At 44.6% G+C, this 12,690-nt stretch overlaps 1 protein-coding gene and 1 pseudogene across 1 annotated transcript in view; both read left to right on the forward strand.

Annotated features, from left to right (window-relative positions):
* Positions 1–1,341: 1,341 nt before the first annotated feature.
* LOC110148660 (glycerol kinase pseudogene) lies at positions 1,342–3,440 on the forward strand (annotated as a pseudogene).
* A 1,016-nt stretch (positions 3,441–4,456) lies between these two features.
* MOGAT1 (monoacylglycerol O-acyltransferase 1) overlaps positions 4,457–12,690 on the forward strand; it is a 34,521-nt gene continuing 26,287 nt past the window's right edge. The window contains exon 1 of the mRNA XM_020910772.2: positions 4,457–4,991. Coding sequence (XP_020766431.1) covers positions 4,898–4,991 — 94 coding nt within the window. The 5' untranslated portion in view covers positions 4,457–4,897. The remainder of the gene's footprint in view (positions 4,992–12,690) is intronic.

A 12,690-nucleotide genomic window follows, 5' to 3' on the forward strand; every position in this document is an offset into this window, starting at 1 on the left:
AGTTGTGATGAGATATGACAATTCTTTTCTATCTGCTGAGGGCTCCGGGAAAGTGACAAGAGCATAATTCAGGAGAGTGAACTCCAAATGACTAGGAATAGGAATTCTGGGTATCCCACTTGTCTTACCTGCCAATAGATTGTGAATCCAATTAACCTGTCAGTCTTTATATCCCTCAAGCTTATGTCAAATCCATCTCTATTTGCTAACACAGGAGGCCAACCAGCATCGTCTATTCTCACAATAGCCTCCTTAGGTCTCCCTACTTCCACTCTTGATACTTCCAATCTCTTCTATTAATAATTAGGTGTTAAAGATGGTAACCAAGACGCTATATGCAAGACAGCAGAAGAGACGCGGATGTAAAGAACAGACTTCTGGACTCTGTGGGAGAAGGCAAGGGTGGGATGATTTGAGAAAATAGCACTGAAACATGTATATTACCCTATGTGAAAGAAGCAGTCCAAGTTCAATGCATGAAACAGGGCGTCAAAGCCAGTGCACTAGGACAACACTGAGGGATGGGATGTGGAGGGAGGTGGGATGGGAAGGGAGGTGGGAAGGGGTTCAGGATGGGGGACACATGTACACCCGTGGCTGATTCATGTCAATGTATGGCAAAAACCACCACAATATTGTAAAGTAATTAGCCTCCAATTAAAATAGATGAATTAATTTTAAAAAATAATTAGGTGTTCATCTTCTATCACTAGAACTTGTGTGTGTCTTTCAGGGCACTAGCACACATTTGGTTTATTTTGTTTCTCTCACTAGACTCTGAGCCCTATGAGGTCAGAGACCTTTCTTATTCATCCCCTCTTATTCAGCCCATCCGCATCCCCCACCTAGTGTTTAGCACGTGGACGCCCTTCCATAAATAGTCAATGAAAGAATGCGTGTGAATTCTCAGTCTCAGCGACCCTGTCTTAATTCACCATTGGATTATCAGGACCGAGGGCTGTGCCTAGTGCCGAGCAGGTACTCCATAAAGGCTTGTTCCACGTTTGGATCAACTGAAGAAGGGAGGACTCTCCTCTCTTTGTTATAAACAAAGCTGAATTGTCACTCTGCCAGTTGCTTGACTTTGACCCTGGCCTTCATTAACTGACAAATGAGCTAATTTCACAGGGTTGCTTCACGATGCGCTCTGTTTGGTGAAGGGCTTTGCAAAATGTGTGACTTGGTGTATACTCATATAACATTCCCAATAGCAGTGGTGGGAGGTCCAGGAAGAAGTCTAGAAGTGGAAGGGGCGGGGCGAGAAGCTTGGAGCAGATAATGCGTTCTGAGGCTGCGCGCCGCTTGGCCCTCTGGGCTCGCCGTCCTCCCCTCCCCCACCTGCCGCCGTCACCTGGGAAACGGGAAGCGTTCGCCAGCCCGCCGACCGAAGCTAGTTTCATGGCAGCCACGAAGAAAGCAGTTTTGGGGCCGTTGGTGGGAGCAGTGGACCAGGGCACCAGCTCGACGCGCTTTTTGGTTTTCAATTCAAAAACAGCCGAACTACTTAGTCATCATCAAGTGGAAATAAAACAAGAGTTTCCTAAAGAAGGATGGGTGGAACAAGACCCCAAGGAAATCCTGCTGTCCGTCTATGAGTGTATAGAGAAAACGTGTGAGAAACTTGGACAGCTCAATATTGATATTTCCAACATAAAAGCTATTGGTGTCAGTAACCAGAGGGAAACCACTGTAGTCTGGGACAAGTTAACTGGAGAACCTCTTTACAATGCTGTGGTGTGGCTCGACCTGAGAACCCAGTCTACCGTTGAGAGTCTTAGTAAAAGCATTCCAGTAAATAACAACTTTGTCAAGACCAAGACGGGCCTTCCACTGAGCACTTACTTCAGCGCAGTGAAACTCCGTTGGCTCCTTGACAACGTGAGAAAAGTTAAAAAGGCAGTTGAAGAAGATAGAGCGCTTTTTGGGACCATTGATTCCTGGCTTATTTGGAGCTTGACGGGAGGAGCCCAAGGAGGTGTCCATTGTACAGATGTAACAAATGCAAGCAGGACAATGCTTTTCAACATTCACTCTTTGGAATGGGATAAAGAGCTCTGCGAGTTTTTTGAAGTTCCAATGAAAATTCTCCCAAATATCCGGAGTTCTTCTGAGATCTATGGCCTAATGAAAGCTGGGTCTTTGGAAGGTGTGCCCATATCGGGGTGTCTGGGGGACCAGTCTGCTGCATTGGTGGGACAACTGTGCTTCCAGGATGGACAAGCCAAAAACACTTATGGGACAGGCTGTTTCTTACTATGCAATACAGGCCATAAGTGTGTATTTTCTGAACACGGCCTTCTGACCACAGTGGCTTACAAGCTCGGCAGAGACAAACCAGTATATTATGCACTAGAAGGTTCCGTAGCTATAGCCGGTGCTGTCGTTCGCTGGCTAAGGGACAATCTTGGAATTATAAAGACCTCAGAGGAAATTGAAAAACTTGCTAAAGAAGTAGGTACCTCTTATGGTTGCTATTTCGTCCCAGCCTTTTCAGGCCTATATGCCCCTTATTGGGAGCCCAGTGCCAGAGGGATCATCTGTGGGCTCACTCAGTTCACCAATAAATGCCACATTGCTTTTGCTGCACTAGAAGCTGTTTGTTTCCAAACCCGAGAAATTCTGGACGCCATGAACCGCGACTGTGGAATTCCACTCAGTCACTTGCAGGTGGACGGGGGGATGACCAACAACAAAATTCTGATGCAACTGCAAGCCGACATTCTGTATATCCCGGTAGTGAAGCCCTCGATGCCGGAAACAACTGCCTTGGGAGCTGCCATGGCCGCAGGGGCTGCAGAAGGGGTCAGCGTGTGGAGTCTCGAGCCTGAGGATTTGTCAGCTGTCACGATGGAGCGGTTTGAACCTCAGATCAATGCCAAGGAGAGCGAAATTCGTTATTCCACATGGAAGAAAGCTGTGATGAAGTCCATGGGTTGGGCTACCACTAAGTCTTCAGAAAATGGTGACACTGGCATCTTTAGTAGTCTGCCCTTGGGCTTTTTTGTAGTGAGTAGCATGGTCATGTTAATCGGAGCCAGGTACCTCTCAGGTGTGCCATAAATAATACCAACTCCTGGATCCCAAAGATCTTGACTTAAGGAGAGAAGTCAGTGGTTCTGTCTCTTAATGTGCTGACACTATTCATAGACTCTGATTTTATTTACAAGCCACTTGCTGCATGACCCTCCAAGTAGACCTGTGGCTTGAAATAAAGAAAATGGGGCAGAAAAACAAAGTGATTTCTCAATTAGGAAAAAAAAAAAAAAACCCAGCAAGTTTTGCATACAAAAAGTCACAAACTACTCCCCTGAACTACTCAGGCGTTGTTGTTTTTATCCAACTTTCTATTAAAATGTTGAAGGAGAAAGGGGCATGGTGGGGGGATTGGTAGTCAACTATGTCAATTTGCCTGTTCCGAACTCCCTCTAGCAATGACTTGACAGCTACCTCCTACTTGGTGTTGGTCAACTCTACAGTAAGATTTATAAAGAAAATGTAGTGTGTGCTCACAGGATGAGGCACAATCTGTTGTTTAGTTGCAAAGTCATGTCTGACTCTTTTGCAACTTCATGGACTATCAGCCCACCAGGCTCCTCTCTCCATGGGGTTTCCCAGGCAAGAATACTGGAATGGTTGCCCTTTCCTTCTCCAGGGGATCTTCCTGACCCAGGGATCCAGCCTGTGTCTACTATTTTGGCAGGCAGATTCTCTACCACTTAGCCACAAGGGAAGCCGGAGGCACAATTTAGAATCTCTCCATTTATTTAACATATCATAAATGGAATCCTTCCGTGGCAAATCTTAGGGTAAAGATTTGAACCCTAAACACAGCCTGCAAGGATCTGATTCTTGGCCACTGTTTTTGAGTCATTTCACTACAATCTCCTTGTTCCCTGAGTTCCCACTATATTGGTCTTTAGTTTCAGACACAGGACCTTTAAACACGTGCTTCCCTTCGCTTGAGTTAGATTCACCTTTATAATTAAAGTCAAGGTCACTTCTTCTGAGACTGACCCTCCAGTCTAAGTCCTAGAACCTTCTCATTCATTCATAGTAGGGTTTCACTTTGCAATTACACACCCAATGGTGTTATTTTTTCTTGTTTCTCTCCCTCCCCCACCCCCACCCTCCAACCCCCATTTGTACTGAGAGCAGAATTGATGAATGAGCTAGTATATCCTCAGTGCCCAGATTGGTTCCGGGAAAGTGGTAGGTATTCAATAAATGTCCATTGAATGAGTAAGCGAAAGGTTTTCAGGATAAGTGTGGGAATCTGAGACACAAAGGTGAGGAGTCCCCCAGAGTTTGAGGGTGGTGTGGGGGACACAGACCAATAAACAGATGGGTACCAAGCTCCAGAGAAGCTAACTCTTACGCCTACCTCCAGCTGGGGGGAGAGCCTAACTCTTCCCCAGCTGCAGACACTTTAGGAGGAAGAGGTGGGTTTAAGGGCGGATGCTGAAGCCGGGCGCACAGTAATCGATCTCTGAACAGTGGTCAGGGTTCAGTGGAGATCCCCGAGCTTCTAGGCTAATTGCAGGAACACCCGAGTTGCCGGGCTCGGGCAGGTTGCCAGCGGACCCCGCTTGCCGACGCTTGTGCCCAGCGTTGCGCTCTCTCCTCGGCGCCCTGGCAAGTCAGCCAGTGCGCCCCCGGGCGCCGCAGCTGCTCCAGAGCCCCGGCGCTCGTGATTGGCAGCCCCCAGGCTCGGTCCCGGCGCTCCCTCCCACCCAAGACCAAATCCAGTCCGCGCCCAGTGCGGGGCGGTCGCCGCCTCCTCTGCGCCCGGAGGGCCGGGCGCTGGCCCGGGCGGCCGCTCACACCCTGCAGGCGCAGCGGAGCAGCGAGGTCCCAGGCGGCAGCGCTCTGCGCCGCTCTCGCTAGCCACGGCCGGGCCATGAAGGTAGAGTTTGCGCCGCTCAACATCCCGCTGGCGCGGCGGCTGCAGACGGCGGCGGTGCTGCAGTGGTTGCTGTCCTTCCTGCTGCTCGGTAAGGACGCCTGGCCGCGCAAGATCCAGGCGAAACCGCGCGGTGCTTGGGGCTCCGTCTGCTCCTTTCCAGACCGGCTTTGTCGGAAAGTCCAAGGACGTCCTTAGACCCTCCAGCCCGGCTCCCTTTGTAAACCTAATCTGGCAGGTCACACGGGGCGTGGGCAGCTAATCTGGGGTTCCCCTCTTTGGTTCATCTTTTTACGTGAAGCTCGTAGCGAACGACTGAGTGCCGACTTAATTTTCCCCAGTGCTGTTTTTAAAAATAAAGGCGTGCCTTTACCCCAAGGAAAAGGCCCAGATTTACGGCTCGGTGGGTTTTGACACATGTATACATCCAAATGGAACCACTACCCAAGCGAGCTGGATGGAGGACATGACACTTAAGCCCCTCCAAGTAGACAAACTCGTTTCTTGAATTACGGTTTCGGAAATGGACTCTATGACCAGGGATTTGAAACCTGATCCGTTCCTTCTCCCCACCCTAAGGACAAATATCTGGGTTAACTTCGTGTTAAAGGTTTCCTGGATGCGGAAAGGTACCTTGCTGCGGATGCACCATACACTGCTTGAGCTGGGAGGCCTCTGCCTGTAAATAATTCAACCCCGGAGAGTGTTGTCTTCAGTTCAGTTCAGTTCAGTCGCTCAGTCGTGTCTGACTCTTTGCAACCCCATGAATCGCAGCACGCCAGGCCTCCCTGTCCTAGCCGGCTCTTAAATTAAGCCAGGGGACTTACCTGTGCGCATTTCCTCCAGATGTTTGTTCTGCTCTTGGGAGTAAAGGGGTTGAGGGGGTCAAGGTAAAGGGGGGTGGTCTGAGAGGACAGGAATTATTGGGAACCTCACCGTTCAGATACGACTGAGCGACTAACACACACAGCCGCTTCAGAAGCCTGGTTATTTGTATGCTCTTAGACCATGGGTTGTACACTGGAGGCCACAGTAACTAATAACTCATTGCACTGTAGAGGTTTACAGTTTTGAACCGTCTTGCATTTTGAGTGTCTTGGATCGATGGTTCTCAACTCAGGCTGCAATTAAAATGACTGGAGAAATTTCTGAAAAAAATAGGATGCCCATGGTCTCTCCCTAAGAATTTTGAATTCATTTATTTCAGAATGGAACCTGCACATGGGGATTTTTTTTAAAAAATAAATTCTTCCAAGTGCAGCTGGAGTTTACTAAAAGAGGAAATTGAAAGCCTTAGCTCATTAAGTCCTCCTAGGCCAGACTGTTGAGACAGCATTATATTTTGTTTTGCTCTTGGTCAAAGTACCATTGAGATAATAGCTAAGGGCTTGGTGTGTGCCAGTTGCTCTTCTGCCAACTACAAAAGGGCACTTGCTGCCTCCCTCTGCAGTGCTAAGCACCATACACTATTAACCATGTAATCTTCACCACAGCCTTATGAGGTAAGGACTGTGCCTTCTTGCACTCATTGTATAGATGAAGGAACTAAGAGGTCAAGTGAATTGTTCACGATCACACGGTTAGTAGGAGGCGGAGGAGCTGCAGGCAGACTCGACTACTCTACCCAGAGTTCCTGCTTTAACCACTCTGCTATCCAGTTGAATGTCTTGAACCTGGAGACTGACCTTCTCACTCACCAGTCAGCACATCTCTGATGGCCCGCTGTCTTTTCCTTCCATGGCCCTTGCTGATGCTTGTGTTTGTGTATGTCTGTGCTGCTTGAGAAAGGTCTGTATTGCCATCCATAGGTAAGCAGACTTTGTCACCCTAAAATATGTTTCTTTGGTTTATTAATTATTTGAAGCTGGTTATTTTCTAAAAAGCAGCAGACAAAACAAAGACAGACAAAACAACTCTGAAAACCTAGCAGGAGTTACCCGTTTGTTAATGTTTACATTTATAAGGGGAATCTCTTTGTAGTCATGTGTCCCTTGCTATAGGAAAGCAGATGACCAAATCTCTAGAAGCCTATCAAATGGAGAAGGGAGGAATTTATACCTGCATAAAATCTTACCCTTGTTTTTTCCTGACAAGCTCCCATAACTGATCCTGCATACCTTCAACATCCTCTTTTGTCTTTAGCTGGTGATGCTATTTAAGGTGAGGGTTTCAGCCGAGTTACTTAGTTTTCCTGGGTTCCCCCTTTCATCCATATTATTAAAGTTTTGTTTTTTTCTCCCATGAATCTGTCTCCTGTCAATTTAATTCTTAGACCAGCCAGAAGAACCTGGGAAGGTAGGGGGAAATGTCTTTCTCCCTGACACATCCTAGCCCATACGCTCAGTGAGGGAGCACCCAGCGTGTGCCTGGCCCAGGGAAGGCATAAATACTGGTTGAACACTTTCACTCTGTCACCCACGTCTCCTATTTGTATTAACTCATGTAGGTAAATCCCCACAGCAACCACAGGGGTAGGGGCTACCCTGAGCTCATTTTCCAAAGACAGAGCTTGGAGGTGTAGTAATTGTTCAAGGTCACAAGGTGAGTGGTAGAGCTCCATGCGCCACATGTGAGTGGATTGGACATGGCCCACCACTCCTAATTTGAATCAGACTACAGTGGCTTGACAGACTTTTTTTTCCTTAACTTTTTATTTTGTATTGGGGTAGCTGATTAACAATGTTGTGAGAATTTCAAGTGAATAGTGAAGAGACTTAGCCATACACACACTTGTATCCATTCTCCTCCAAGCTCCCCATCCAGGCTGCCACATAACACTGGGCAGAGTTCCATGTGCTATATGGTAGGATCTTGTTGGTTATCCATTTTAAACATAGCAGGGTGTACATGTCCACTCCAAACTCCCTAATTATCCTTTCATCCTATGGTTCCATCTTCACCCAGCCCCACCCCATAACCAGGTAACCAAACCATAAGCTCCTTCTTGAAGTCTGTAAGTCTTGACAGACAATTTAAATACAGCTATTGCACACATTTGACATTTGTACTATTCTTTTATATTGTATATTTTGGAAATTTTATTATGAAAAATTTCAAACACACAGAAAAATAGAGATAAGTGTGTGAATTCCCATATACCCATTGCTTGGATTTACAATTATTTTAACAATATGTTATATTAGTTTTATCTGTTTTGCAAAACTATTTTAAAGCAAATCATGTCTTTTAATCCAAAGTACTTTAGTCTACATATTATAAAATTATGTTTTACATGTAGCATAATTAACAGTGATTGCTAAAAATCATCTAAGTCAACTTAATATTCAGCTTTCCTAAAATTGAGCCAGAAATACACTTTGGTGGGTGATTTGTTTGAATCAGGATCCAAACAACCCCCCTGGGTTGCATTTAGTTTTTAAATGTCCTTTAATTTAGAACAGTGTTGCCCTATTTGTTTTGTCAGTGAAGCACTGAAGAAGTCAGCTTATCTGTTCTGCAACATACCTTCAGGATTCCTCTGCTTTTTTGGAGGGCTAACTTGTTCTTCAATTCTCTGTTGTTGTTCAGTTTCTCAGTTGTGTCCAGCTCTTTGCAACCCCATGGACTACAGCCTGCCGGTCTTCCCTGTCCTTAACCATCTCCCAGAGTTTGCTCAAACCCATGTCCATCGAGTCTGTGATGCCATCCAACCATTTCATCCTCTGTCTTCTCCTCCTCCTGCCTTCAATCCCAGCATCAGGATCTTTTCCAATGAATTGGCTCTTCACATCAGGTGACCAAAGTATTGTAGCTTCAGCATCAGTCTCTGTATTTCTTCTAAAATGGAAGTTGGAACTAAAACCTCGATAAGATTTAGGTGAAACGTTTTTGCCAGTCCTATTCCAAGGTGTTGCTGGGTGCCCATGTCACATTATGTCAGATCCATGTAATGTCCAGTTGTCCCATTATTAGTGTCTAAGAGTGGTCAGTGGGTCCAGGTAAGAAGTAATATGAGGGGTGGTAATTGACATGCTGCAGATAAAAGTTCCCCACTGACCGTTGATCTTTCACCTAGTCTCTGTTAATGACCCGTGACTAAATTAACATTTATTTGGGACTACAAAATGGTAATTTTCATATTATCTCATTCTTTCTTCACATATTAGCTAGAATTTACACCAGGAATAATTTTTCCTAATCATCTATGGCCATTGCTTACCCTACAATTCCTTTCTTACAGGGAAGATAAGGATAAACACTTACTTCTTTCCATTTTAATTATTTTAAAGAGTTGTAATATCTCCTTTCAATGATGATAGAAATTTTATTAACTATATCTTTTAAAATCTCTAAATCAAGGTCTTGGAATGCATTTTTCTTTCCACCATCTGCTGCTGCTGCTGTGGCTAAGTCACTTCAGTCGTCTCCTACTCTGTGTGACCCCACAGACGGCAGCCCACCAGGCTCCCCCGTCCCTGGGATTCTCCAGGCAAGACCACTGGAGTGGGTTGCCATTTCCTTCTCCAATGTATAAAAGTGAAAAGTGAAAGTGAAGTCACGCAATTGTGTCGGACTCTTCGCTTCCCCATGGATTGCAGCCTACCAGGCTCCTTGGTCCATGGGATTTTCCAGTCAAGAGTACTGGAGTGGGTTGCCATTTCCTTCTCCGGTCCACCATCAGGAAATGAGTTTATGCTATTACCAATAGCACTTGAACTATATTTTTTAAAATAGCAAATTGTTTCATTTAGTCATGAAATCAAATACTCTTTCCTTGAGATAAATGGTAAGTGCTTGTCTTTCAATCTTACAACATTGTATTAGTTTTAGGTATACAACGTAACTACTTGATTTCTCTGTTGCAGAATGATTTCCACAAGTTTAGTTAACATCCATTACCACACAGTTACAATTTTTTTTCTCCTATGAAGAGATCTTTAAGATTTACTCTCAGCAAATTTCAGATATACAATATTATTAACTATACATTACATCCCCAGAACTTTTGATTTCTAGTTTTGATTTCCATTTTTCTAATGAGAGATGTTGAACATCTTTCCATATGTTTATTAGCTATCTGCCTTCTTTGGACAGGGAGGCCTGGCATGCTGCAGTCCATGGGGTCACAAAGAGTTGGACACGACTGAGCGACTGAACTGAACTGTCTTCTTTGGCGAAACGTCTGTTAAGTCTTCTACTCACTTTTTGATCAGGTTGTTTGTTTTTCTGGTATTGAGCTGCATGAGCTACTTGTATATTTTGAAGGTTAATCCTTTGCCAATTGTTTCATTTGCTCTTATTTTCTCCCATTCTGAGGGTTGTAAGTCTTCTACTCACTTTTTGATCAGGTTGTTTGTTTTTCTGATATTGAGCTGCATGAGCTACTTGTATATTTTGAAGGTTAATCCTTTGCCAATTGTTTCATTTGCTCTTATTTTCTCCCATTCTGAGGGTTGTTTTTTTCCCTTGTTTATAGTTTCCTCTGCTGTGAAACAGCTTCTAAGCTTAATTAGGTCCCATTTGTTTATTTTTGTTTTTAATTTCTGTTACTCCAGAGTTTAGTTCAGTCGCTCATTTGTGTCAGGCTCTTTGAGACCCTGTGGACTGCGGCACGCCAGGCCTCACTGTCCATTGTCAACTCCTGGAGCCTACCCAAACTCATGTCCATTGAGTCAGTGATGCCATCCAACCATCTCATCCTCTGTTGTTCTCTTCCCCTCCCAGCTTCAATCTTTCCCAGCATCAGGGTCTTTTCCAGTGAGTCACTTCTTTGCATCAGGTAGCCAAAGTATTGGAGTTTCAGCCTCAGCATCAGTCCTTCCAATGAATATTCAGGACTGATTTCCTTTAGGATGGACTTGATGGATCTCCTTGCAGTCCAAGGGACTCTAATGAGTCTTCTCCAACACCACAGTTCAAATGCATCAATTCTTTGGCACTCAGCTTTCTTTGTAGGCCAACTCTCATATCCATACACGACCCCTGGAGAAACCATAGCCTTGACTAGACGGACCTTTGTTAACAAAGTAATGTCTCTGCTTTTTAATATGCTGTCTAGGTTGGTCATAGCTTTTCTTCAAAAGAACAAGCATCTTTTAATTTCATGTCTACAGTCACCATCTACAGTAATTTTGGAACCCCCCAAAATAAAGTCTGTCACTGTTTCCATTGTTTCCCCATCTATTTGCCATGAAGTGATGGGACCAGAAGCCATGATCTTTGTTTTCTGAATGTTAAGCTTTAAGCCAACTTTTTCACTCTCCTTTCTCACTTTCATCAAGAGGCTCTTTAGTTCCTCTTCACTTTCTGCCATAAGGGTGGTGTCATCTGCATATCCGAGGTTATTGATATTTCTCCCGGCAATCTTGATTCCAGCTTGTGCTTCTTCCAGCCCAGTGTTTCTCATGATGTACTCTGCATATAAGTTAAATAAGCAGGGTGACAATAGACAGCCTTGACATATTCCTTTCCTGATTTGGAACCAGTCTGTTGTTCCATGTCCAGTTCTAACTGTTGCTTCTTGACCTGTATACAGATTTCTCAGGAGGCAGGTCAGGTGGTCTGGTATTCCCATCTCTTTCAGAATTTTCCACAGTTTATTGTGATCCACACAGTCAAAGGCTTTCACATAGTCAGTAAAGCAGAAGTAGATGTTTTTCTGGAACTCTCTTGCTTTTTTGATGATCCAGCTGGATGTTGGCAATTTGATCTCTGGTTCCTCTGCCTTTTCTAAATCCAGCTTGAACACCTGGAAGTTATCGGTTCACATACTGTTGAAGCCTGGCTTGGAGAATTTTGAGCATTACTTTGAAAGCATGTGAGATAAGTGCAATTGTGTGGTAGTTTGAGCATTCTTTGGCATTGCCTTTCTTTGGGATTGGAATTTTCCAGTCCTGTGGCCACTGCTGAGTTTTCCAAATTTGCTGGCATATTGCATGCAGCACTTGCACAGCATCATCCTTCAGGATTTGAAATAGCTCACCTGGAATTCCATCACCTCCACTAGCTTTGTTTGTAATGATGCATCCTAAGGCCCACTTGACTTCACATCCAGGATGTCTGGCTCTAGGTGAGTGATCACACCATCATGGTTATCTGGGTCGTGAAGATCTTTTTTGTACAGTTCTTCTGTGTATTCTTGACACCTCTTCTTAATATCTTTTGCTTCTGTTAGGTCCATGCCATTTCTGTTCTTTAGTGTGCCCATCTTTGCATGAAATGTTCCCCTTGATATCTCTAATTTTCTTGAAGAGATCTCTAGTCTTTCTAGTCTGTTGTTTTCCTCTATTTCTTTGCATTGATCACTGAGGAAGGCTTTCTTATCCCTCCTTGCTATTCTTTGGACTGCATTCAAATGGATATATCTTTCCTTTTCTTCTTTGCCTTTTGTTTCTCTTCTGATCATAGTTATTTGTAAGGCCTCCTCAGACAACCATTTTGCCATTCTGCATTTCTTTTTCTTGGGGATGGACTTGATCTCTGCCTCCTGTACAGTGTCGTGAACCTCCGTCCATAGTTCTTCAGGCACTCTATCAGATCTAGTCCGTTGAATCTATTTGTCACTTCCACTGTATAGTCATAAGGGATTTGACTTAGGTCATACCTGAATGGTCTCCTTGGAAGGAAAGTTATGACCAACCTAGATAGTATATTAAAAAGCAGAGACATTACTTTGTCAACAAAGGTCCATCTAGTCAAGGCTATGGTTTTTCCAGTAGTTATGTATGAATGTGAGAGTTGGACTATAAAGAAAGCTGAGCACAGAAGAATTGATGCTTTTGAACTGTGGTGTTGGAGAAGGCTCTTGAGAGTCCCTTGGACTGCAAAGAGATCCAACCAGTCCATCCTAA

This window comes from Odocoileus virginianus, chromosome 30 (genome assembly GCF_023699985.2).
Source record: "Odocoileus virginianus isolate 20LAN1187 ecotype Illinois chromosome 30, Ovbor_1.2, whole genome shotgun sequence".
NCBI classification, from domain to species: domain Eukaryota; kingdom Metazoa; phylum Chordata; class Mammalia; order Artiodactyla; family Cervidae; genus Odocoileus; species Odocoileus virginianus.